The sequence below is a fragment of the Bubalus bubalis genome, chromosome 4 (genome assembly GCF_019923935.1).
Source record: "Bubalus bubalis isolate 160015118507 breed Murrah chromosome 4, NDDB_SH_1, whole genome shotgun sequence".
Taxonomy (NCBI): Eukaryota; Metazoa; Chordata; class Mammalia; order Artiodactyla; family Bovidae; genus Bubalus; species Bubalus bubalis.
The window spans coordinates 24,724,350-24,752,173 of record NC_059160.1 but is presented as its reverse complement, the minus strand read 5'-3'; the positions used below and the strand labels follow the sequence as shown (position 1 = coordinate 24,752,173).

General features: G+C 39.6%; 1 protein-coding gene across 4 annotated transcripts; it reads left to right on the top strand.

Moving 5' to 3' along the window:
* The first annotated feature begins 31 nt into the window (after positions 1-31).
* Positions 32-15,382, top strand: WBP11 (WW domain binding protein 11). Of its 4 annotated transcripts, none has more exons than XM_025283309.3 (13): positions 47-183; positions 799-945; positions 2,123-2,237; positions 2,749-2,780; positions 3,450-3,543; positions 6,690-6,886; positions 7,780-7,913; positions 8,128-8,327; positions 8,928-9,119; positions 11,176-11,280; positions 11,689-11,976; positions 12,900-13,082; positions 14,237-15,382. In XM_025283309.3, the coding sequence occupies exons 3-13, from the start codon at positions 2,174-2,176 to the stop codon at positions 14,668-14,670; spliced, it is 1,923 nt and encodes a 640-aa protein (XP_025139094.3). In that variant the 5' UTR covers positions 47-183; positions 799-945; positions 2,123-2,173; the 3' UTR covers positions 14,671-15,382. The 4 variants fall into 4 exon arrangements, with proteins under 4 accessions (XP_006055193.3, XP_025139094.3, XP_044797127.2 ...); XM_044941192.2 differs by having other exon boundaries at positions 47-189; XM_006055131.4 differs by lacking the exon at positions 799-945 and having other exon boundaries at positions 32-183.
* The last annotated feature ends 12,442 nt before the right edge of the window (positions 15,383-27,824 follow it).

The window sequence follows — 27,824 nt, the reverse complement described above, 5'->3', positions numbered from 1 at the left end:
GGCGAAGAAACGCGGAGATCTTCGGCCCGGAAGTGACGTAGGGATGGCGGAGGGGCGCGAGGTTTCAAGATGGCGGTGGTTGGGTGGTTGACCGAAAGGCCGAGGTGAAGGCCCTTACGAAGTCAAACGGGCCGAGAATCGTCCCCTCCCCGCTTCTCACAGCCCCAGGAGCCCAGCAGAAGCGTGAGTGTGCGGGATCGTTCCACTCCGTTACTTCACCTTTCCCGTCCCTTCCCGGGGCCCGCGCGGTTGCCTCAGGAACGCCAGGCCCCTCAGTCCCGCTCTTCTTCTCCGCCGTTGGGGTCTCCCCGATCGCGGACTAGGGGGTCTCTCGGGGCGGCGCTGCGTCCAGCGGTTAAGCGGCTGTCTTCGCCTGGGTCGGTCAGCGCCGCCTCCTGACGCTGACCGGTTGATTGCCTTAGGCTTGCTGCTACCTCGAGTCGGGGGTCAACCGTCGCTATGGTTTCGGCAGTTGCAAATGCTGCTGGCTTCTTTGCTGGACATGGGCTCCGTCCCTTGGGAGCCTCTTTGACTGTTGAGAGTTACCCTAAGCGATTCGTGACCCGATTTACCCATCTTCTCAGGTTTTAGACAAGACAAGTAGTGCAGACTAAGGCTCCAGTGTCCTCTGTAACTATCCTAGGTTTCATTTGTGGGAGAAGAGAGTTAAAAAAAAAAAAAATGAGCCTGAGGGTAATTGAGACAGGGAAGCAAAAAAGATACAGGCCATCAAAGATGTGAGTGCTTGTATTTGTGCTAATTTTGCTTGTTTCCGCTTCCTTTCTTCCCCAATTCCAGTTTTTCTGAGAAGCAAACCCTTGACAGGGTAAATTAGTTGCGACTGGAACAGCTTTGAAGCGTTTAGCAGAAATCAAGGCAATTGGACACTTTCTGGAAGACGCATTAACTAATAAACTTGCCTGACAAAACCTTCGTGAAGGGAAGGTATAATTCTATAGTCTGCTTAAAAAAATCTACCTCATGATCTTCCCTTTCCCTCCCTTTAAAAGTGTCTGCTTTCAAAGGGAAGGGTATGTATTACTCTTTCTTATTGGAAAGAGCAAAGTATCAGAAAGTTGTCATCCATTGAGAGTAATTGGAAGAGGTGATTATGATAGTGTCTTCCAGCATGTGTGCTCAGTCTTGTCCAACTCTTTGCGACCCCATGGACTGTAGCCCACCAGGCTCCTCTGTCCTGGTGATTTTTCAGGCAATAGTACTGGAATGGGTTGCCATTTCCTCCTCTGGGGATCTGCCTTACCCAGGGATCGAACCCAAGTCTCTTGCATCTCCTGCACTGGCAGGCTCTTTCTTTACCACTGCGCCTCCTGGGGAACCCATAATAGTTTCTTAGGTCAATTAAAGTTTTGACTTACAAAATATTTTCCCTCATATACAATTACCCATTTCAGTTACCTTAAAAAATACGAGTCGGGAGTCAAGTAGACATTAGTAAGAAAAATTTGTATCTTGATGTTTATACAAGCTCATATAATATTTTGACTATTTGTGGTTTTATGCTTTTAAGTTTCTGCTTAAGAGTCAAGAATTATATCTGAATTGGAACAAAATCTAAATTAATAAATAGGCTTAAATTGGAGTTTTTACTGTCTTAGAGGTGATGAGAATACATGCCAAGAAACCATGGAGAAAGACAAGGGTGAGCTATTTGTCCTTGAGCCCAGATCATTACCCCCATTTCCCTTTTACTCCTTTTTCACCCTGCATATAAATAAAGGGAGAATATAAGAAAAGAACAAATGACCCTCTCATGTACATAGTGTGTGTCCTATTGCTGAAACATTCTTTGATGATTGATTTTTTCCAATTATTTTTTCCAATTGATGGGTCAGTGCTGTGATCCATAAAAGAAAGTTAATTGATGAGTTAATGATAGTAGTAATCTTGTAGTAATCTTCATACTCATTACCTTTATTAATAATAGGAATCTAATTTTTTGCAGTTGGAGAAGTTTTTCCTGGGCATTAAGTTAAAACTAGGAAAGAACAAGGCCTTAATAATAGAAGTTTCTTTTCAGAGATGGTCAGGAAGAAAATTTTATAAATATAAAAAGGAAGAAGTTTTGTAAATTAAGGAAAAATAAGCCTTTTTGTCTTTGCAGGTTTTAGGTTTTATTTTTTAAAGAAGCAAGTAAATCAAACAACTTGCCAACATGGGGCGGAGATCCACATCATCCACCAAAAGTGGAAAATTTATGAACCCTACAGACCAAGCCAGTAAGTGTCCATTAATGTGGAATGATGAAGAAGAGGGGTGGTAAAAATTGCTTCAGGGAGTCTATTTTATTATTTTCTTAATTGCAAGATCTGTAGTATTTGTAATTAAAGTTATCTAGTGTTCTAGTGGGCACATGATTAAAACTTTAAACATGTAACAAAAGATAGTACCCATATTTCTAATTTGATTGACTTGCAAAATAGAATTAGCTTAAAGCCTTCTTTTTTGTATGTGACATTTTTAACAAATTGCTTTGTATGTGCTTTTTTAGTACTTAATGGCATTTTTTCAGATTCATAGCTATTTTTTTAAGGAACTTAAAAATGTTTTGAGGCAGTTTTGGTTGCCATAATTAGAAGGTTGCTATTGGTATCTAGTGGAGGCAAGGAATAGTGTTAAATATCCTACAGCACACAGAGCCATCTCTGACAGTAAAAAATTACCTGTATTAAATTGGAGAAAATGCTAATGTTCAAGGCTTTAAGTTTTATATTCTCTCCCTCTCTTAAGGAAAAGAAGCTCGGAAAAGAGAATTAAAGAAGGTATGATTTCAGAAGCATCCTGTTAGACATAAGTGTAATTTGACACCTCTTATTTGAGATGAGTGGATTTAGAAACATTTCCAATTATTTGCCAGAAAAGATTTATGCTTTTCATAAGATTTACTAAGCCACAGTACTGGGAGACTGAACTAAGTTTGTAGATAAGCTCATGATGAGTTATTGTAACATTTTTTATTTGATTACCATTCCCAGTGACTTAAATACTTTTAAAAAATGCTTCTCTTGCCATTTAACTGCTTTGTTGGAAGCTACTAAATTAGTGAATGGAAGTAAATGTGACACTAAATTTTCCTGATGATGATTTGTTAAATTTGTGGAAAAGTGTCCCCAGAATAAAAAAGGATTTACATTTTAGTATCATGCCTTAACACACTGAGAGAACCTAGCTTTTCAGTAGTTTTCAACTGTTCATTCTTGTTTCTATTGCTAGCATTAAATTTTGCAAAACATATCTTTTTGTCTAAATTGGAAACATCTGGGGGAATAAAAAAATGATATTACTCCTGTTTCTGGTGGTTGAAACAAGTGATCAGAAACCAAGAAGTTCAACTTCAGTTTAAATGGATTTTTGAGACACATTGACATGAAAACTCAGGGGTATTCAGCTTCTGCAAATTGTGCTCTTTTTTCTTTTTTTTTTTTTTTAAGAACAAAAAACAGCGCATGATGGTACGAGCTGCAGTTTTAAAGATGAAGGATCCCAAACAAATTATCCGGGACATGGAAAAATTGGATGAAATGGGTAAGATTTTGTAAAGGGGTGGATTTTATGGCAGAGATAATAGTCTGATACATAGAGATAGGCAGTTAATGAGTGAAGCAGAACAGATACAAGAATTACAGAAAAAAGCATGACAGCACATGATGCTTGGATTTAGTTTTAGTGTTAGAAAAACAAAATGGAGTGAAGGGCTGTTACCAACGTGAAATCTCATCTAGAATAAGAGGGAAGCCATTATTTAGCTTTAGCTAATTGTTCTTTATAAGATAACAAAAGCCCAGTTTGGCCCGTTCATTTATTTAAGAGAAGACTAAGTCTGCTTTTTGAAATCACCTTGGGCTTTTTTTGTTTTGGGTTTCAATGTTGGCAGCTACCATGTAAATCTCAATATTGGGCCACCATGAATGTGTCTGTTGCCCCTCTTTTCCAATAGATGATCCAAAGATAAATGACTACTTAGTAAGGATATAGAAGAAATAAAATACTTAAAATCACATTTAAAAAAATATCCTATTAGAATTTCTTCCTTTTTTGCATTTAGTTCAGTTCAGTCGCTCAGTCGTGTCCGACTCTGCGACCCCATGAATCGCAGCACGCCAGGCCTCCCTGAGTGAACCATCTCCCGGAGTTCACTCAAACTCGGGTCCATCGAGTTGATGATGCCATCCAGCCATCTCATCCTCTGTCGTCCCCTTTTCCTCCTGCCCCTAGTCCGTTTCAGCTTTAGCATCATTCCTTATATAGGATAATTTTATCTAGGTCTCATCACGTGCATCTTCAGTATCACTGCTTTGTCATTAGTGGAATCCATATGAAATAGCTGCATGTTGTCTTTTCTTGTATCTGAGTTGCTTGAGAATCATCTGTGATGCTGCCACTGCAAGTTCTATTCTAACTCACAGAGAAGTTCCTTTAGTTTAAAAAGCCTCTCCAAAATAGAATGCAGTTTTACCAAGTCCCAAAGATTGTATAACATATGTATTTAACCCTTATTTCCTTATTTATATACTTTATACCTACAGGTATGAAAGGAAAAAAGTTTTCGGAAGTATTTTTAACAGATTACAATTAGTTAAAAGTAGGAGTCCAGAATGGTGTAGAGTGACTTTGCTGCTCCTGCTAAGTCGTTTCAGTCATGTCCGACTCGGTGTGACCCCCTAGACGGCAGCCCATCAGGCTCTCCCGTCCCTGGGATTCTCCAGGCAAGAACACTGGAGTGGATTGCCATTTCCTTCTCCAATGCAGGAAAGTGATTAGGTAGTTATAAATAATACAGAGGACGAGTCACAAAATGGATTCCATATTCAACCCATTCTGTTAACTTGAGAACATGGGGTTTTTAATTTTCCTTTTTTTTAATAGTTTTCAAACATCCAAAAATAGTCTAATTAACTCCATATTTTTCAGCTGTCAAGCTTTTGCCAATTCTGCCTTCTGTCCCTGCATTTTTTTTTTTAATTGCATGTTGAAAGAATCTTTACAAGTTTTGTTTACAAAGGTTTCCATACAGGTTTCGTGCTTTGCCCCAAAAAACAGATAGTGAGTGAAAGAGCTGCAGTGAAAGTTCTGAGTGATGGATTAACTGGGGTTCCAAAAAAATCCAGTTATGTGGGGTTGTGGTATTAAAAGCTTTCTCAAATAATGTGGCAGATACTGAAGCCAGCCTGGGCAAGAGTTCTGGGTCAGACTGCATCATCTCACATCTCTCCCAGTTCAGTTATAACTGATTCCACTTGTTGCCTCTAAATTAAACACTGGTAGGGACAATTGCTTTCCCTGGCATGTCAGGATATTTACCTATTAAATGACCCCAAATTGTGTATTAATAACTTAGGTTTATTTAGCTCTTATCTTGTTACATGCCAGGGTTGGTTCTTTTTTTTTTTTTCCACATTTTCATTTAATCTTCACTTTCCCGACAGCTCTTTTGGGTGGGTGTATTGTCCCTCCTTTACAGTTGAGGAAGCTTAGGCACAGAGACATTACCTTTCTCAAGGTTACACTGTTCGGAAGGGGCACAGCTGGGATTTAAAGTTCAACACTTAGCACTTTCATGAATCACACTAGGAATAGTGTGGTTTGAGACCACATTTCTGATTTTGAATATATCAGCAAAGTGTTAATAAGATTTAAGAAAGACAATAAGTAAGCTTGTGAATCTTTAAGAAAAAGGAGGAAGGAACACTAGTCATCAGAGCTCTATTATAATTTATAAAATTCAATATAAACTAATTTAAACAGAAAAAAGTGTTCCTTGACTCCTATAATTGGGAAATCCTGGAGGGAAGTGGGCCTCAAAAACCCAAATATTTTGAGCAAGACTGTCCATCTGTCTGACCTAGTGAATTTCTTAGAAGAAATTCTATCCAACCAGTGAATTTCTTGGTAGAAGGTGGAATATGTGGTGGAATTAGTGATGGTTGAGAGATGAAGCCATAAACAGCTGTAGGTTTATTTCATTTCTACTTGTGAGAGCTTCTCTCCCGTATTTAAAGTCTCAGAAAAGGATCTGGTCCCAATATGGCTTATGTGCCAGTTGATCTCTGAGTCAGTCACTGGCAAGGGAAATGGAGGGAGGCAGGTATGGTTGACCAGGCAGGCCTGGGAGTCCTGTGCTAATCCAGTCCCTTTTGGTCCCTCTTGGAGACGTGAAAGTAAGCTCCATGTTGAACACACCGGAAGAGAAAGGTTTAAGTAGCTCAACAAGGAACACTAACTCATATAATAGTTGAATGGTGAGGCAGATACCAGTTTATGTTAGCTTGTGTCCCCATTTTCCAGATGAAGAAGCAGAAGATCAGAGAGTTTTAAGTGCGCAGGATCTCAGAATTAAATGATAGATCCAGTGTGGTGTGTAAGCCCAGGCCTATAGTTGTTGATACTAACAGCTGTATCAGGTTGTTAGCATAAAGGAATGAAAATTGATTTTTATTACAATGATAATAAAGTCAATTAGGTGATGCTTCTTAGGAAAGGAAGTAAAATTAATAGCCATTTTAAAGGGATGAAATTTCAATAAACCGTGCAGTTCTTTTTTGACAATATATCTGGCATCTAAATCTCTTTTTGAAAAATTTTAACATATAAGTGTATTTTTAATAAATGATGCCATCTGTTGGAGTTACTTTTTTGTGTTTAATGCCATAATCTGCTTTTTTTCCTCTCAGAGTTTAACCCAGTGCAGCAGCCACAGTTAAATGAGAAAGTGCTGAAAGACAAGCGTAAAAAGCTACGTGAAACATTTGAACGTATTCTACGACTCTATGAGAAAGAGAATCCAGATATTTACAAAGAATTGAGAAAGTTAGAGGTAGAATATGAACAGAAGAGGGCTCAACTTAGCCAGTATTTTGATGCTGTCAAGGTAATCACGTTTCTTTTGAGAGCTAAACTAAAATTTTATAGTTAGACTTACTCTTAAAGTTGATAATGGAAGACTTGATGATGTTGAACCTCCTCCTCTTGTCAGACTAAACATATATCTACCCCATTGGCCAGCACATGTAAACCTATGTGTTTATACAAGAGAACTTCATCTACCTGCCACTACAGCAGTAGCTGGAGTGGAAACAGCCCAGCTACCCATTATTAAGATAACAGATAAACTGTTACATTTTCATAAAATTAAATGCTACTCAGTAATAAAAAGGAATGATCAGCTAATAATCCAAAAAACATGAGGTAAAAATTTTAATGGCTAAATCTCAAAAACACACTATCCTTTCTTCATGATTGTGATTCCATTTATTTGAAATTCTAGACCAGGCAAAGCTAATTTATGGAGGAAAAATTTGTATCAGCAGCAGCCTTGGGATAGTGTTAAGGATTGATTGGGAAGGGAGTATGAGATTATATGCATTTGTCAAAATTCACTGAATTTATACATTTCATTGTAAATTTTGCCTCAAGATAAAAATGTTTTTAAAAAATGATTTAATTTGGTAAAGTAGGTAGCATGGGTCCCATTTTACAGATAAGGAAGTTAAGGTTACTTATTTTGTCATACAGCTTGTTTGTGACAGAAATTCAGTAGCAGCAGGCTAATTTTAGAGTCCATGTACTACCACTGAATACATACTATCCTGAAGTTTCAACTTACTGACAATCTTAAAAATGTTGACTTGGCTTTCTATCTTTGTTTCTTATGATACTTAATGTTAGGTGGAAAGCAAATCCAGGTAATGAAACAGCTGATGTAGAGTTTGTGGTGTTGAGTTGGGGGATTACTCTTACCGACTGGAAGATTCTCTCTTTCAGAATGCCCAGCATGTGGAAGTGGAGAGTATTCCTCTGCCAGATATGCCGCATGCTCCTTCCAACATCTTGATCCAGGACATTCCACTTCCTGGGGCCCAGCCACCCTCCATCCTTAAGAAGACCTCAGCCTATGGGTAAGGAAGTGGTATCAGAACCAAATAGTTTATAGTAAAAGCACCTTTTGACTGTCCTGTGTCAAAATCATTGCAGTGGAAAGTAAAGGACAGTGGGGATGTAAGCAGTTCTCCTTTGGTTAGATAGGACCTGAGAGCTCCTTTAAAAACTGTTTAGAAGAGTAAGTGTATATCTCATTACTAGTAATGTGATCGCTGTAAATTTTCTTTACAGACCTCCAACTCGGGCAGTTTCTATACTTCCTCTTCTTGGACATGGCGTTCCACGTTTGCCCCCTGGCAGGAAACCTCCAGGTCCTCCCCCGGGCCCACCTCCTCCTCAAGTCTTACAAATGTATGGCCGCAAAGTGGGCTTTGCCCTAGATCTTCCGACTCGTAGGCGAGATGAAGACATGTTATATAGTCCTGAACTTGGTAAGGAGTGACTGACTATTCCTTTTGCTCTTAGAACCTTTCCACTGTCACTTTTAATTTAGCTGTATAGCATCTTGTTCACCACCCTCAGAACTTGGGAAATAAATGAGGCTACCCTGTACATACCAACAGATGGATAAATAAATCATAGATCTACTCAGGAAAACAGCATGCATAAGGAAATACAGAAATGTCTGTTGTATTTTAAATTAGACTTTTCCTTGAAGATACCACTCTTACCATCAGTACCTTAAAAATTGGGTAACTTGTATACTTGTTTCCCATTTAGCTTTATTTTCATTCGACTAGAACATCGTTGTGTACAGTTAAAATGATTGTGTATGTGCATGTCTTTATATAGCTTTCTGAGTGGAATTTGTTTTCAATTTTGAAGCTTTAAAAAAGTCTTACATTATAAAAAAGGAAAATTTAAAACTATTGTCAAGTGGAAATATTGTTAGACTATATGAATAGCTAAGTTCATACAGAAAAAAATTTAATCAAGTTATTCTGAGTCAAATAGCCTGGCTTTCTGTATTTGGGGGTACCGTATAGGATCCAGCTATGTAACTTGATCCTGGCTCCCTCCTCCCTTTCCAGCTCAGCGGGGTCATGACGACGACGTTTCTAGCACCAGTGAAGATGATGGCTATCCTGAAGACATGGACCAGGATAAGCATGACGACAGTACTGATGACAGCGACAGTGACAGATCAGAGGGAGAAAGTGAAGGGGATGAATTTGTGCACCGTGATGACACTGAGAGAGAAAACAATGAAGAAAAAAAGTCAGGTATGTGAAGGTGAAAGTTTCATGGGATTAAGCAATAAAAAGCACACAAGCTAAAGGTCTTGATTTGTTAATGGATCCATGAAAGTAATTGTGAGTGCCTTGAAAGGAGGATCAGTGCTCTATTCATCTTTGTAGCTCCAAAGTCTCAACGTTGTTGACACAGAGTAAGTACCTGGTGGATATTTGTGAGAGGAAAAAAAAGCTGAGCTGTGTATGTGATTTAAAAAAAAGTCTACATAGTAAAGTCCACTTTTCGGGAAAAAGCATAAAGATGTCCTAACGTGATTATGTGTAGGAAGAAAACCATATTCACCTGGTTGTTTTTTAATGAGTCTGTTTACATATCTATGTTTGAAGTCCTTTATATTATTCTATGTTCATGCAATCTTAAGTGAACAAGGACCATAGTTAAAATAAAGATACACCTGTGAGTGGAGTCATGATTTAATGGAAACGTCATACTTATAATGTATGTTATCTGTTTATTATAAATTCAGACTGAGCTACATGTACTTTGCTATAACATTCATTAAGGAAATTTTATAAAATGGACCATCTGTCATATTCCAGTAGCCTTGGAGCTTCTTTTGTAATTGATTTGCAGTCTTCAAAACAGTATTTATATATACTACTGATATTACAATATTGATAATGATAAAATTTTCTCCAGATATTCCTTAAATCGTGGTTGCAAACCAGAAAGCTAGTTTAAAGAGGTAGATAGAACTGGTAGTGAAAAATGGTAGACACTTAGGTAAGAACTGGTACTGAAAAGCAAAAAGTCGCTAGAGCCACACCAGTTCCCTTTTTCTCTAGACTGTGGTCATTTGCCTCATTTTCCTTTTTTTGGACCAACTGGTTTCTTTATATATTGAATGATGATGAATACGAATATTAATATATTCACTGATGCACATGTGTTGGAAATGGTTATCCTAACTATGACTTGACATTCAGCTAATAATTGAGTTTTTACTATGTACAGAGCATGTTTCTAGACACTAAGGATGCAGAGTAAACAAAACTAAAGCCTGCCTACATAGAACTTCTATCCTGCTGTAAATGTTTACCATCTAAGAATAAGAACGTTCCTAATACTACACCATTTAGCATCTTTAGGTGTCTGGTAGAGAGCCTTTGTTAGGTTAAGGAGTTCCCTTCTAGTCTAAGTTTGCTAAGAGGTTTTATTATAAATACTTTTTAATCATCTCTTGGGATATTGTTAATGATTTTTCTTTCTTTAAGCTGTTTATTGTAATGAATTACATTCATGGCTTTTCTAATGTTAAATCCTTTTTGCATTTCTGGGACCAACCCTACATGTTAATGAAGTTATTTTCTTTTAAAACACTGTCGAATTCAATTTGCTTATGATTTATGTTGGCCAGCAGGTTTGTTTTGGTATGTGGGTTATGCTAGCTTCAAGTTCTGGATAGCACTCCATCTTTTCCTGTGCCCTTTTATAGGAAATTGCTGTAACTTAACATTTGGCTGAATTTCCTTGTAAAGTTATTGGGCCAGGTGCCTTTGAGGAACTTGATCTTTGACTACCATTTTAATTTCTATGTTCTGATCTTGTCACCCCTTTGGCCAGTTGTAAGTAACATTTTTCTAGAAAATTATCCATTACTTTAATCTGCATGTTCAGTTTTATTGGCATAAAGTTTTTAGTAGTAGTGGCTCAGTCGGTAAAGAATCCTGCAATGCAGGAGACCTGGGTTCAGTCCCAGGGTTGGGAGGATCCCCTGGAGAAGGAAATGGCAACCCACTCCAGTATTCTTGCCTGGAGAATTCCATGGACAGAGGAGCCTGGTGGGCTCCAGTCCATGGGGTCTCAAAGAGTTGGACACGACTGAGTGACTTAACACTTTCACTTTCAACTTTAAAATCACTGTAGCATGTATTTACCACCAGTGGGCATTTGATTTACTATCTTTAATATAGCTCTGTCTTTTTGCCAAGTAGTGGGAAGCAGTTATAGCTAGTGTTTAGTGTATTTGTTTATAGTAAATATATACTGAATTTTGTTGATCCTTTACCTTCTCTGATCCTTTAGGTCTGAGTGTACGGTTTGCAGATATGCCTGGAAAATCTAGGAAGAAGAAGAAGAAGAACATGAAGGAGCTGACTCCTCTCCAAGCCATGATGCTTCGAATGGCAGGTGAGTCATGGAAAGAACAGTGATTGGTATTTCCTCCTGCCAGTTGCTTTACATACATTTTTCTATTCAGTATCTCAGCAATCAAGTAATAATAAATTCTTGTTTTTCAAAAGTCAAGGTTTGGCGACACTGAGGTAAGCTGCCTAAAGTTAGCCAGCCAGTAAGTAGTTGGACTGGCATTTAAGTCCAGGTCTGTCTTGTTCTAAAACTTGGACTCTTTGCACTCTGTTGCCTTAATATGAATGAGAAGAATGCTACTATATTCTTGGCATATCTGAGTATTCTGTTGAAGGAGACTGGTTGTTAGTTTTAAGAAAGCATTTATTGAGCATGTGTTGTAGGCATCGCTATTTCACAGGCTGTAAAATATGAATCTGCTCCATTTGTCTGGTTTCAAATTTCTTTCAGGTCAGGAAATCCCTGAGGAGGGACGAGAAGTCGAGGAATTTTCAGAGGAAGATGATGAAGATTCGGATGATTCTGAAGCAGAAAAGCAATCACAGAAACAGCATAAGGAGGAATCTCTCTCTGATGGCACGTCTGCAGCTTCCCAGCAGCAAGCCCCTCCACAGTCTGTTCCTCCATCTCAGATACAAGCACCCCCCATGCCAGGACCACCTCCGCTTGGACCGCCACCTGCTCCACCTTTACGGCCACCTGGACCACCTACAGGCCTTCCTCCTGGACCACCTCCAGGTAAGTACTTACATCCTATAAATAAATAAGCCTAAATGTGGTTACAGTGAAGTTATTCCAGAAAGTAGACATCATTAGTAGTAATGATTTCTGGTTTCCTGCTAGTGTAATTTTCTAAGAAATCAAGATTCTCCAAGGATACGCACAACTTGCTCATTCATAACAACACTGTTTGTAAGTCATAGAACTTGTGACAGCTGTCTCTTTCTTCAGAGCTCTTCTTTTTCAGAGTTTATCAGTTCTGATATTAGCAGTTTAGTGAGCAGAAACTGGAATATGTAGCTGAGGGTTTGTTTAGAATTACTCTTTAGTATGCTGAGTTGACCCAGTTCTTAGTTGGTTGTGAACATGACTAGGGCACAGTAGATGCTACTGCATATCCTTCTTTGGTTGGGAGTTATTGGATGTTAGTGTAATCTGTATAGTTAGAGACTGAAGTCATCAGTATTAATCAGGTCTTCAGCTTAAAAGTATAATAAGTTAATTTACAGTTTGAAACAACATACAAAAAACTTACTGGCCAATTATGATTTTTAGTCTGATAATCTGCCAGTTACGTCTTCAGTTGAGTTCATTCTCTGACTAGTGCAAAGCAAAATTACTTATCCTATGACATTCTCAGTGGTCTTTGTATATCTTAATGAGTTTCAGAGGATCCTTAAAGCACCATGCTTTTCATACTGCATTTTCAGCTTATGTTGGAGCCATTTAAGACATGTCATCTTTGTGTATCTCTAGCCCAGCAGAGCTGTGGTTTAAAATGTTTTGTGTTAGGACTGGGAAATAAAGAGAAATGGACCATAATAAATTTTGAAGTTATCTGATGTTAAGTTAAAGTGGAATCACATCTCAGTTATCTTACGCCACAATTACTACTTCAGATATATTTGTTTGACGTTAACTATGCACTTTTCTTGTTTCAGGAGCTCCTCCGTTCCTGAGACCGCCTGGAATGCCAGGACTCCGAGGGCCTCTGCCCCGCCTTTTACCTCCAGGCCCACCACCCGGTCGACCCCCTGGCCCTCCTCCTGGCCCACCCCCAGGTCTGCCCCCTGGCCCTCCTCCTCGGGGACCCCCACCACGGCTACCTCCCCCGGCACCTCCAGGTGAAGCTTTGCTTTCTGTGACAAAAATCTGTCTACTATATATTTCATTTGTCCTAAGACATTTTCACATTTCAGTATCCTAAAATCAAGCGGTATCTTAAAATGGTATTTTTAAACTGCTTTTGGCCTAGGTAGAAGTTGAATTCTCCCCAGTGGTATTTGAATTGGATGCTGTCACAGAGGGGACTTTTCCTTGCCATAGAACACTTTGGATTAAATTGTTCATTTCAGATTTTTTTTTTAGGACTACACTTAGAGTTGTGAAGTCATTCTATACATCTGCATGGGTATCAACTTTAAGTTTACAGTCATAAGGGGAAGTTTTTTTTCTTCCATTCTCTCTACCCAGTGTCAAAGTTAGATAGAAAAATTTCCTTTGATCTTATATGTGGCAGGTATATTTCTGGTTTACTACATTGATTGTCTTAATTTAATGTAAAGGTCTCCTTTTTAAGCTCCTCAGCTTGTTCTTGGACATTTTTTTCTCTCTCAGTGGTATATGGAATAATTACAAGTGTGTATAAGCAATAGTGTCCTAGGTTGAGGAAATTTGGTAGTTTATTTGCAGTCTGAAAGGGGGTACTTGGAGAAAATTAATCTGCACTTCCTGGTGAATGATAATGGTATGTCCAAACCATTAGTAAGACATGAATTCTTTTCCAGTAATGGTGACATTTTATGATTAGTCAGATTTTCTCATTCCAGCATTAAAATTGTATTTCCTGCCCATTCGGTTACATTTTAAAGAGGAGGAGTATTGTGAAAATCAGTAAATAACGCATGGGAATCAAATCCCAACCTTGGTTTGATAGCATCTGCACTGTACAGATGGAATAGAATCTTAGGTTGTCAGATTACAGATTCAGCCATCTTAAGATCATATTTGAAAACAGTTGGTTTTGTTACTTTTACTTTATAGTTTAAAGTAGTACATTATTAAGAGAGGAGGAGAACAAAAGAATTGGGATACAGATGGAAGGTGAATACTATTTTACAAAAAAGTAGTCTTTACTATCAAAATATATTCCTGAGTTTCAGATAGCAGGCAGTATGATTTATTTTCTACAAATTGTCCATTTCAAGAAATTGTCAGCCTGTGTTTGTAAAGTCCTTAATAGTAGTTAAATTTTATTATTGTGTCCTCCTTTGTCTAGGTATCCCTCCACCCCGTCCTGGCATGATGCGCCCACCTCTGGTGCCTCCTCTTGGACCTGCCCCACCAGGGCTCTTCCCACCAGCTCCCTTACCCAACCCTGGGGTTCTGAGTGCTCCCCCCAACTTGATCCAGAGACCCAAGGCGGATGACACAAGCGCAGCCACCATCGAGAAGAAAGCCACGGCAACCATCAGTGCCAAGCCGCAGATCACTAACCCCAAGGCGGAGATCACGCGATTTGTGCCGACTGCACTGCGGGTGCGTCGGGAGAATAAAGGGGCTGCTGCTGCTCCGCAGAGGAAGTCGGAGGATGATTCTGCTGTGCCCCTTGCCAAAGCAGCACCCAAATCTGGCCCATCTGTCCCCGTGTCAGTGCAGACTAAGGACGATGTCTATGAGGCGTTCATGAAAGAGATGGAAGGGCTGCTGTGACAGCTTCGGGTGCTAGATCAGGCTTCTGTTCACATCAGTGGTTCATGGAGGAAGAGGCTCTTACTCAGCTTAGGTGGAAGAGTTGCTTTCACTGTCAGGGTATTTTTAATTTCATTTCAAGGAATATCTTAAAGTTTAGCGTTGTTCAGAATTTACTGCATATAAAAGAGAGGGTATTTCTTGCAAAATAAATTGGTTGTTGAATCAGTGCTGCTAATAACACCCATCCCCTTTCATACCATCATTTTCATCAGATTTCTTCCTAGCGTTGTTCAGAATTTACTGCATATAAAAGAGAGGGTATTTCTTGCAAAATAAATTGGTTATTGAATCAGTGCTGCTAATAACACCCATCCCCTTTCATACCATCATTTTCATCAGATTTCTTCCCCTACTCCAATTCCTTGAAACTTGTGATCAAGGGGAACCTTGTTGTTTGTTTTGGCTCTCTTATTGTGTGCTGTGGGCACTGGAGTAGAGATTTCTGGAAAAACCAGTTTATTTCACCCCCATCTTGCCTTTCATGTTTGAGTTATTTTTAATATTTTCTTGTAAATATTTTGTAATATTGTAGTGAAATGGATCACAATGTCATTTCCTAATACAAAGCGATATATGTGGGAAGAAAATGTACAATTCTTTGATTAAAATTCCCACTGATCTAAACTTTGAGTGTTCCATGAAATAAATAAATAAATGTTCTACACCAGGATATCTTCTGTCTTACTGACAATGCATAAACATAATAACTGTTTTATGGGCAGAAAAGCAAGTGTTTAAAACTTGGGTTTTAAGGAACTGCCATTTCTGGTATGGAATATGGAAAGAGAATTTTATTGAAAATGGTTAGAACTAAGCTTTAACTTTAAAGGATAAAGAAGAGAGAATTATTTTCCTTTAGGATTATTATATGTTGGCTTAGGAACTTGAGAGGTTTTATTGCTAAGAAGAGGAGTCTTATTCTCAAAGATTACTTACTTTTCCAGAGTTCTGTGAATGGATGGATATCTGTTGAATAGCGAAAAGTTCTCTTAAATCATTTCTAAGCTGTTAGATAGCTAGAAAAGGCTGCTGCTATTGCTGTTTTTGAATTTGTCACTTCTGTGAGCTTTTGTTATTAAAAGCACAGAAAATAAGAATGCTTAATGCTTTTAATTTGCATTGGTATTTTCTTTACAAAGTGCTGATATCTCTCCAGTAATACTGGGGAATGACTTCCACGGATATTTTCCCCATTTTACGGGTGAAGGTATTGGTGTTAAAGGGCTCATGTCCAGAGACCCGAAGTGTGTCTTATACACAAGGAGACACGCACCATATATATACACATAGTGAGACAATGTATGCATTGTGTTTAGGCTAGGCATACCTGATTCTTTGCATAGTATCGTAAATGTCTTTCATGTGTATCTCATCAAAAATTGGTGGTATCCTAAAAAAGGTAGTACAATAATAAGACTTTTTACAACTGAGTTCTTTGATAGATTTAAAATATTTGTCTTGAGATTTTTTCTGTATGTGACTGAGAAGTTGTTATTTCAAATTAAAGCAGATCCTGCCAGAGCAGTCTACAGACCACTTTGGGATTTTTATTTTTTAGTATAATCATTGTGGGTCCACAGGTGAATTGAATCTTTGTATAGGTGCAAAGGTAGAACACAGTTACATCCTCAGATCAATATTTTAAGTGTAAATAATGGTATTTGGTTTGCAACATTTTTATTGTCCTGGCTTGAAGTTCCTATTTTTTCTGGGTGAGATTTCTGTTTCACATTAAGGAAGCTATATGGTTTATCTTAAAAGTCATTTTCTAATATTGCTAGTTTTACCTTCTGAAAAATCTTTCAGTTGGTAAAATCTGGCACATTTCATATGTTAGCTGCATCTGCAGGAAAGGAGAAATCAGTCGATTCTGGGTAGGTTTTTGTCACTGACATCATGGAGACCCAGGTTTGATCCCTGGGTCACGAAGATCCTCTGGAGAAGGGAATGGCTATCCATTCCAGTATTCTTGCCTGGAGAATGCCATGGACAGAGGAGCCTGGTGGGCTACAGTCCATGGGGTCACTCAGACACAACTGAGCAAGACTCACTTTGCTGGTTTTTTAAAAATGTTTGCTCTAGTTAAATCACTGCTATGAAACATAAGTCTGATACAAGTTTACAGTCAGGTATATGGATAAATATTGATTCTTTATCATAAAGTGTCACTTTATATACACATTAATTGCTCCTTAACACCATTTTTAAGGTACTGTAAGGTGTGAATTAAGGATCACCACATGGCATGCAATCAGCATAAAGCCTGAGTTGACATCTAAGTTTCTCTTTGAATTCTCATTTTGTATATTCTAGTTTGTGCTCTTTATTAAAATATCTCCCTATTTAAAATAGCAGGGAGACTTTCATTAAACTATTTCTTGCTGCATTCAAGCAATTCTTCAGACATAGAAGATACCCAGTCACCACCCCATGGATAACTGCACGTTTCTGTTTTGTCCTGAACTCAAAATGAGCAGGTCTATCACCTGGCAATATTCCTCAGCCAGAACCAGTTTGGAGGAGAGACCTGATGGCAGGACTTGTGGAGCTCAAAGCTGTTCCTGAGCAGAGCTATGGATAACTTCACTCCCAGGTCCTGGGTGCAGTGGGAAAGCTTTACGTTCGTGGATAATAAGGACTTTAGACGAAGGTGGGAACTGGGACTTCTGTGAAACCAAAGTAACTACCTGCTCCAGGTCTTTTATCTCTAAGAAGGCCTGTAGTTGGCTTCCCGGGTGGCTCGGCAATAAATAATCTGCCTGCAGTTCAGGAGCTGCAGGAGACACAGGTTTGATCCAGTATTCTTGCCTGGAGAATCCCATGGACAGAGGAGCCTGGCGGGCTTCAGTCCACAGAGTCACAAAGAGTTGGACATGACAAGTGACTTAACAAAATACACACATGCACAGGCTTATACTTGGCTGTGAAGGAAAAGTCAAGAGGACAGGACAAGTGGCCAGTCCTGGGTGAGCAGAGGGGTTTTCCTTAATCAACTAAGGATGAATAACCAGTAGAGAGAGAGGTTGGCGAATGAGAGGGTAATTGATGGTTTGAGGTACCTAAGAGTCTGGGGAGGCATGTAGGAGTACAAACTGTTTGTTCCATATTGTTACTGAGAACCTGCTGGGAGGTAGGCACTTGCTGGGAAAGAAGTAGTAAGAAAATCAGATAATGTCTCTACTATCATGGGCCTTCAAGAAATTTCAGGAGATAAACATAAATGTCTATACTGCTTCTGAGTCATGCCTACAGTATGAAACAGTAAATACCATATGGTATTTACCAGTGCCAATTTAAAAAAAAAAATTATTTTTTTAACCTGCATTAATAAACAATTAGGAAAAAAAATAATCTGAGGGCTATGTGCTGTGTGCTGGTAAAGACATTCATCAGAACTTAAGATTTTTGTTACCTTTTTATAGAGAAGCTATTAAAAATGAAAATGTTTCTCTGAATGTTTAAAAATACTAAATATCAACTGATTACCTTCATGGTGCTACAACCAAATAGAGAAAACATTTTTCTTAAAAGTTTTCAAAGAAAAAACCATGGATCCCCAAATATATGTTTTTCTTTGACCTGTTATCTTATACAGAGTATTTTCCCTTGTTAACCATCTGAAGCCTAAAAATAAGATGTTTTCTATTGTTACCATAATGAATCTACAGACACATACCACATGTGCAGGAGATAAGTAACTGATATGTAGGAGATTCAGCACTATAAAAAGAATTCCGTGGAGTTCCAATAGTTAGGACTCCAAACGTTCACTGCTGAGGATGCTGGTTTGATCCCTGGTTGGGGAACCTAAGATCTCAACAGACAAAAAAAAAATGTTTTTAATTAAAAAAAAAAATTCTGTGAGATGCAAAAAATGATTTAAGGATCTTTTGTAACAATATTTTGCAAGGAAAAGTAGAATGGTATAGTGTTTATATTCATTGAATCTCAGGAAAAATTACAGTCCAAAAAAGAAGAGTTAACTACATTATTCATTATCACTGCACCCGGCAACCTTGCCCCAATAAACTGGGGAGTGAGGTAAAGGAACAAGGAAGGTGACAGCCAAAGTTACAGCAGGTTGAGGGGAAAAAAAGAATTTTAGTTTATCTCTGAAATCTTGCCTGGTTTCATGAAATATACCACCGATAAATGAAAAGGGCTTATTATTTTCACAAAGGCCTGGCTTTTTACAGTGAGTTGATAATGGTTGCCATATTTAAGAACTTACTATAAAGCAAACCCATACCTTCAAATAATATCTATTGACTTCCTTATGTGAGGAGGGAATTAAAATACAGGTATAGAGAACAAATCCAACATCTTCTTGTAGAGTAACCCAGATCACAGAAGGAGGTCCTTTTAAATCCTTATTTGTACTGAGTTTACCCATAAAATACATGTTCATTTAAAAAACTTGAGGGGTAACATGAAAGTAAAATATGACATGAAAATACCACTTTTATGGAGAGAAAAACCAAATAGAGCAACAGGAGTTGTTTACAAAGATGCTTTATGTTTATTACTTCTTATTTTTGTTTCCACCAATAAAGCAGAACAGGGATCAGCAAAATTTCCATAGATATCTGGGGCTCCGGGAGTTACAGAGTTGCTGCCACGAACCTGCCTTTGCAGTGTGAAACCTGTAGCACAGGCAGGTGACCAGTTGTACTCCACGGCCACGTACAAAGGGACCCAGGAGAGAAACGTGAGCAAGTTGACTTGCGAGGGAGTCAGGGGACCTCTGATGGCTGGAGGCCAAGCATGCTCAGTTTTCCTGTTGGCAGGGTCTTGAAAAGTGGTCCCCAGGGCGAGTCAGGGCTGCAGGTTGTGGAGACAGTGTGCGTTCTGGGCGCATGGCTGGAGCAGAGGCCATTGGATATCCTCTCCCCCCTCAGTGCTTACCCACCAGCACCACACAGCAGCCTGAGCCAGTCAGAGTCACCCTTCCCGCCTGCAAAGGCCCTCGGTGCCCTCTTCCAACAGAGCCTAGCATCGCGCTTCTGTTAGGAAGACTGGCCCAGAAGAACGCCAACTATTATCACTGAGCCCACACTGACACTGGAATTTGGGGCTCAGAGGCAATACATTTAAAACTGGCACGGAGAGCATAAAGAAAACTCAATCTTTTTACTTCCACTATCACAACCTAGTTATAAAATTGTCAGCACAAACCTCCTCTGGTGAAAATATATATAATATTGCTCAAGCTCTTTCTCTCAGGTAGTTAGCCACTAGTGTAGGTGTATTAGCTGATGATAAGATTTATGTGTGTCACTTTTGTTCTTTTCTAAAAGAAATTTATTGGAGTATAGTTGATTTACAATGTTGTGTTGGTTTCAGGTGTACAGCAAAGTGCTTCAGTTATAGATATACATATATCCACTCTTTTTTAGATTCTTTTCCCATATAGGGCATTACAGAGTATTGAGTAGATTTCCCTGTGCTATACAGCAGGTCCTTATTACTTATCTGTTATATGTATATAGTAGTGTGTATACATCAATTCCAGTCTCCAAATTTATCCCTCCCCCTCTTTACCCCCTGGCAATCATATTAGCTTACAGGTATTAGCTGGTGATAGAATCTGTGTGTGTGTGTGTCATTTTTGTTCTCAAAAAATCTCAAGAGAACTGCAGTTGACTGGCCGACTCTGTTAGGGGTTGTTAAACAGAACAAAGCTAAAAACTGAGAAATGAGCAAAAAATATAAATACTCAGAAACTCTGACAGAGACAGTGGTACGCACTAAAAAAATTCCTGTGCTCTTCTGCATTTTCCAGGTTTCTTTGCGGTGAGATTAAGCATGAACTAGTTCTTTGCTGAAGCAAAGTAGGGTGGGTGTGAGTTCCCTGTACTCCAACCAGGTGCTGGTGGAAGAGACAGAAAGGACTGCTGCAGGGCTGGCAACTGGCATATCTATGAAAACAGGAGAACAGGCTGCCATCTATAAATATTATCGACTTCATTTAAGGGCTACTTATGCGGGAAACTTCAGGAACACGGGAATTCAATCTATCCTGTTTGCTCTTACTAGAACACTGTGTATCAAGGGTTTTGTGTAAACTTTCGGGTAACCTTTGTCTCCTGTTAAGCTCGGGTGACATTGCCCATGGCAGAGGGTGCCGGCTCATGTTATATTTGAACAACTAAGGGTCTGCTGCTCCAGATTCCCTGTTTACATGATTCCACCATGTTCCGTGTCCCCAGGAGGCTGAACTGTAGAGACTGCCTCAATGGGTTTTCTTAGCTTTTGGCATCCTTTTAGGCTGGGTGATAAACAGGGTATGGGAGGGAGGGAGGAATATGAGGTCATGGAATTGATAATCCCCTGGCCCCTCCCCGCATGGCTGCCATGGGTTAACTTTTCCTGACTCTCCCTGTCACGCGGGCCCCTCACACTACCTACTCCTGCCAGGTCTGTTGGCCATTCCCTTCACTCCATCAGCCGCGGGGTGGGAGCGGAGCCCAGCTGTCACATTCCTTCCACGTGCTTTCCTTGCATGTTGCTTACATCACTGTAAGCAGTCCTTTTATTAAATTGTCCTCAAATCACCACATTTGGGCATGCCATCTGTTTCCTGGCAGGATCCTGGCTGACTTAGCATCTGAATAAATATAGGATGTATTGAAAAAATAATATACCAGAGAGAGAAGTCATTGAATACAGATAACAAATGTGCTAATGTTATAAAACTCTCAGAATAGTGTTTGCTGTGCTTAGTTGCTCAATCGTATCCAATGCGTTGTGACCCCATGGGCTGTAGCCTGCCGGACTCCTCTGTCCATGACATTCTCCAGGCAAGAATACTGGAGTGAGTTGCATGCCTTCCTCCAGGGCATTTTCCTGGCCCAGAAATCAAACCTGGCTCTCTTGTCTCCTGCGTTGGCAGGTGGGTTCTTTACCACTAGTGCCACCTGGGAAGCTCGGAACTGCTTTACATGTATTCATTTATTTAGTCCTTACAACAGCCCCGTGAGGCAGCTACTGTCATTTTACGGATGTGCCCACTGAGGTAAAGAATGATTTGATAACTTGTTCGGGGTTACACAACTAAGGGAGTAGAAACTCAAAGCTCAGCAGTGGGCTGGGGAGGGTGGTGTGGAATGAAGGGAACTGGTCTAGGGTGGAAGAGCTGGGGACGAAACCCCAGGGAGATAACCTGTGGTGATCTTAAGTAGGCAGGTGAAGTATGATGCTCAGGAGGCAGGAGGGGGTTACACATCATAAATACAAAAGGGAAGGGAAAAATTGAAGGAGAAAAATCTAAGCTAATACTCACAGCAATAGCAATAACTTATCGAGCTCTTACCATACTAGACACTAAAAGCTTTATGATAAGGAAGAGATAGTTTTACTCCACTTTTATACATGAGAAAATCAAGACTTAGCAAGCTTATAAATAAATGCCTATATTTCTACTGGTGTGAATGCTTTTTTTTTTTTTGCTGGCATGAGTTCAAATGAAAATAACTTACTAGTTTCTATTTGGGCTGGAAAATGGGAAGAAGGATATTGGAAGAGGGGAGAAAAGTGAGCGGTTATGGTATTTACTTTATATGTTTATTTAAACGTTGGGTTGGCCAAAGAAAGTTTGTTCAGGTTCTTTGTACCATCTGATGGAAAAATCTGAATGAATTTTTTGGCCAACCCAATACAGAAAAATTATGCACAATTTTATGTATATAAAGTATATATAAATGTAATTTAAATTGAAAACAATTTATTGTTAGAAGTACATGGATCACCGTGTGAAAACAGCAGGACCTTGTGTCCCCTATATAAACACACAAAAAGATAAATTCAAGAAAAAATTTCCTTGACAAACAGGGGGATGGTGTCAGAGGATCTGAAGTACATAAAGCCGGACTTTTAAAGTTTAAAGTACTTAAACATGGGACTGAAACACACACAGTCAGTAGTTCCCTCTTTCGAGTGGTGCTTGGACACTGCCAACATCTACCCTGGATATCTCTGTCTACTTCCGCTGGTCAGCAAGCCCTCTTCTCTGGGTCACATTTTTTTTTCCTCTTCAGCTTTGAGAGAGGGGCAAGCAGCCCATGACAGCTTGAAACTGGCCTGGACCATCGGCTAGATCTTGGTGTTGCTAGGAGTTGGCCTGACATAGCAGCGCCATGGTATTCTGTGGAACAGAACTATTTCACACCACACATGGCCATTCTGCCATGAAAAACTAAAATGAAAACAAGAGTTCTCTGTATCACACTGTTGCTTTGTCGCTCAGTTGTGTCTGACTCTGCGACTCCATGGACTGTGGCCCGCCAGGCTCCTCTGTCCATGAGATTCTCCAGGCAAGAATACTGGAGTGGGCTGCCAGCTCCTCCTCCAGGGGATCCTCCTGACTCAGGGATAGAACCCAAGTTTCCTACGTCTCCTGCAGACAGACTCTTCACTGCTAAGCCCATCAGGGAAGCCCTCTCTCTGTATCATGTTTGTGTTAGTTATTCAGTCGTGTCTGACTCTGCGACCCTACAAACTGTAGCCCTCCAGGCTCCTGTGTTCATGGGATTCTCCAGGCAAGACTACTGGAGTGGATTGCCATTCCCTTCTCCAGGGGATCTTTCCAACCCAGAGATCGAACCCGGGTCACTTGCATTGCAGATGGATTCTTTACCATCTGAGCCATCAGGGAAGTCCCTCTGTATCATAGGTGAATGCATACACACACACACACACAAAAACATAAGCATTGTCCAAATCACAAAAACATGAGCATTCTCCAAACCCCCAAAATGACCAGAGACTCCTGGCGGGCCCATATGCATTAGCATCTTCACCTATTACACCTTTAGCCTCATTTCCTTCCTTGTACCTGATTAGCTGTTTTAAGACACCAAATCTAAGACTTATCTCCTCTGTTCCCGACAGTATGGAATCCTGGGCAAAGTCCCAGCCCTATAACCTATACACAAACTCCAGCCCTATAACTCTTTCCAATATTTTAACGAAACACCTCACGCCTTCCCAGTATGTGTGCTCCCTGCTACAAAGAGCAATAAACCCAACTTGTTAAAATACAGGTTTGTTCTTGGTGGGCTTTGGCTGGAGGGTAAAGACAAAAATACAGACTTAGCTAAAGGGCTCATACTTGGACCAGGACTCTCAATTCAGCAATATTGTGAACATCTGGGACCCCTTGTGATTCCCTGTGTAGGAGATGCCAGGGCTGATAAGTTCATGTGCAAGTGAGTTCCTATAGTTTGCTGAAACACTGCAGTGTTGAGTCTGTTTTACTTACCTGGGAATAAGATCTCTTAGAATTTGACTGATTAGTGTTCTTTAGTAAAATTGTTTTTAGTCTTTTATTTCCTTTCATTATTGTTAGCTTGCTTAATAATCAGTGTTGTGTGTAAGAGGCACAGTCCATAGGGTTAGAGGCTTAATAAGTCTGTTTTGGAGCTGAACCTCTGAGGGCTGGCTGAGTTCAGAAGTTCTCCTCAGATCATGACCTTCGGACCAATTTTGCTTCGGGTCAGCGTTTCTAAATCTGATGAAGACTTCTTCATTCTTGTCTTTGTGTGTTTGAGAACTGCTCCATTTAGTTTTGTCTGCCTGGACCCACAACTGGTAATGACTGGCCATTGGTCAGGTTCTGGGGATCAGAAGTTACACATATTTACAAACCATTATATTCCTCCTTGTCCGTTGTCACAATCCAAAACCGCACCTCCTCCAGGCCATACACCTGCTTCTTTTGTGTCTTCTCATTAGTAAGAATAATTTGTACACTGACCTCTCTCATAGACTCAATTTCATCAGGAATATTTTAGAGCAGCAGTGACCACTTGGACTTTTGACATGAAGATAGCTCATTTAAGATGCATTAATACTTAAAGACAGAAAGCAAATAAACCTTCATAAGCAGATTGCTTGTCTGGTTTGCCTAAAAGAAAGATAATTTTGTTTAATGTAGGGCTTATCCCTCCTTTGTTTCTATAATTTGGAGCTAAGTAGTGGTGACTTTTTAATTGCATGGCTTGATAAAATTATCAAAGACCCCAGTTACTACTATTGCTTCTTATCCTGCATACAGATTTTTCAGAAGATAGGTAAGGTGGTCTGGTATCCCCATCTCTTTAAGAATTTTCCCTTTATATATATATATATATATATATATAATATATATATACACATAAAATATATATACATGTATATACACATATATATATACACATATATATATACACACACACATATGTTAAAATGGGGCTTCCCTGGTGGTTCAGATGGTAAAGAATCTGCCTGCAATGCAGGAGACCGGGATTTGATCCCTGGGTTACGAAGATCCCCTAACTTCCTAACCTACTCCAGCATTCTTGCTGGAGAATCTCCATGGACAGAGGAGACTGGCAGGCTACAGTCCATGGGGTTGCAAAGAATTGGACACTACTGAGCGACCAACATGCACACATATATTAAAATATGTTTTTCAACACCTATAAACTCTCTTTTTTCTCTCCTTGTAGAGAAAGCAAAATAAAGCCTTACAGTGATAATTTCATATCTTCCTGAAGCCAGCTGGTTTCCTTTTTTAAGTTTTGTTTTTTTTCTCTTACTCTCCATTTCCCTCTCATGGCAAACTAAACATTTAAACATCAACGAATTAAGTTTGTCAGGGTCAAATTTCTCATGCTTTAATCATTCTAAAATACTTACACTGGCTTTATGAATTAATAAGTTGCTCTAACATAATACTGTAAATCAACTACATCAATAAAAAAATAAGTTGCCACTGTTACTATAACTTCTTTAAGATTAAAACAATTAAAACACTGATTAAAGTTAAAATATGTAAAAAGCTATTTAAATAAATGGGATGATAACAAAAGATGTATTTTGTAATGGTTCTTTGCCAATATTCTTCTGGGCTTTTTTTTAAAAAAATGGTTTTTTGTCACCACAGATATATACCTTTAATTTCTGTATGTGCAGTGTGAAAATGCAAAGGGGAAAAGTACATTGCCATTCCAGGGCCACTGTTAAAGTGAGCCAACTGGCCAGCATTCACTGGGTAATTCTTGTTTAGTCTCTAAGTCATGTCCGACTCTTTTGTAACCTCATGGACTGTAGCTCTTGGCCAAGGCTCCTCTGTCCATGGAATTTCCCAGACAAGAATAGGGGAGCAGGTTGCCATTTCCTCCTCCAGGGGATCTCCCTGACCCAGGAATCAAACCCACATCTCTTGCATTGGCAGGTGAATTCTTTATTGCTGAGTCACCAGGGAAGCTCCTGGGTAGGAAAATGTAATAACTTTTATAGAACACATCCCAGTTATATGTAAAAGTAAAGGCAACTTAGGTCGAGTCAGGGAGCACAGTGATAGATCCAAATTGTGAAAAATCTCTATCCCTTAATGCTTTCTCCAGGCCACGTCCTCTCATCTCTGAATGGCTCCTCTTCCTTGACAGTGGATTAGACCTCACCCTTCCCCACTTGCCCTGTCTGCTGTTTCCTAGAGATTCACTGATACATCTCGCTACATATACTCTCTAGATCTATATTCCCTCTGGATGATTTTACCCACGCAGACCATTGTTAATCATGATTCCCAAGTTCTTATCTCCAAGCCAGACCTTTTCCTCTGGTTTGCTTACATCTGGCCACAGGTACTGTCTGTTGACTCCGGTACTTTTGTGCATGCTGTCTTCCTAGCACACTCTGTCACATCAGACACACTTTTGCACTGGACCCATCTCAGGCGCCACCCTCCCTACCAGGCCGAGGGACACAGGTGCCTCTTCCCTGTACCTGTAATGCCCTGAGCATCTCCTTTTCTTAACATGTGGTCTACTAGATCATCTTTCTGATTACACTGTCATCATTTTTCTTGACAGTGGATTATCAATCATGGGTATAACATGTAATATACACTCAATAAATTGTTGAACAAATGGGTTCCATTTTTAATCTGAGTGGGTAGACTTAACCTATTAATTCCAAACTAGGTTGTCTTTGGAGCGGGAGATACAAATTCAGGTTCACAAAGTTAATTTTTCTATTTATGACTCTTCTCTGTTCTAGACTGAGTTGTAGATGTTCTATAATAAGTAAACAGCCACTAAGCTAGTTGAAAAAGTTGGCTTAAAGCTCAACATTCAGAAAACTAAGATCATGGCATCTGGTCCCATCACTTCATGGGAAATAGATGGGGAAACAATGGAAACAGTGTCAGACTTTATTTTTTTGGGCTCCAGAATCACTGCAGATGGTGATTGCAGCCATGAAATTAAAACGCTTACTCCTTGGAAGGAAAGTTATGACCAACCTAGATAGCATATTCAAAAATAGAGACATTACTTTGCCAACAAAGGTCCGTCTAGTCAAGGCTATGGTTTTTCCAGTGGTTATGTATGGATGTGAAAGTTGGACTGTGAAGAAAGCTGAGCGCCGAAGAACTGATGCTTTTGAACTGTGGTGTTGGAGAAGACTCTTGAGAGTCCCTTGGACTGCAAGGAGATCCAACCATCCATTCTAAAGGAGATCAGCCTTGGGTGTTCTTTGGAAAGACTGATGCTAAAGCTGAAACTCCAATACTTGGGCCACCTGATGCGAAGAGCTGACTCATTGGAAAAAACTCTGATGCTGGGAGGGATTGGGGGCAGGAGGAGAAGTGGACGACAGAGGATGAGATGGCTGGATGGTATCACCGACTCGATGGACCTGAGTTTGAGTGAACTCCGGGAGTTGGTGATGGACAGGGAGGCCTGGCATGCTGCAATTCATGGGGTTGCAAAGAGTTGGACATGACTGAGTGATTGAACTGAACTAAGCTAGTTTTTATGGTGAGGTATCTGAAAAATCACAGAATTACTAGAATGCCAGATGTTTACTAACTTCAGTAGGTCCCATCACGACTGCAACTTGCTATAAATCCAGTTTCACATACTGTTAGTTACTATTGGTTGAGTGCATTTCTATATGGGAAACTCAGTGCCTTTGTTCACATTATCTCTAATCTTCCTCCAAACTCACTGATGTAACTCTATTATTATGCCCAGTTAATAGATGGAACTGACATTTAAAGAAATTGAATAGCATTTCCAAAATCACTCAGCTACTGAGATGAGTGGATTTGAACCCAAGTCTCATTC

Coding starts and splice junctions, on each gene's coding strand:
- WBP11 (XM_006055131.4), top strand. CDS start 2,174: ATGGGGCGGAGATCCACATCATCCACCAAAAGTGGAAAATTTATGAAC. Junction 2,238..2,748: donor GAACCCTACAGACCAAGCCA/GTAAGTGTCCAT, acceptor CCCTCTCTTAAG/GAAAAGAAGCTCGGAAAAGA. Junction 2,781..3,449: donor GGAAAAGAGAATTAAAGAAG/GTATGATTTCAG, acceptor TTTTTTTTTAAG/AACAAAAAACAGCGCATGAT.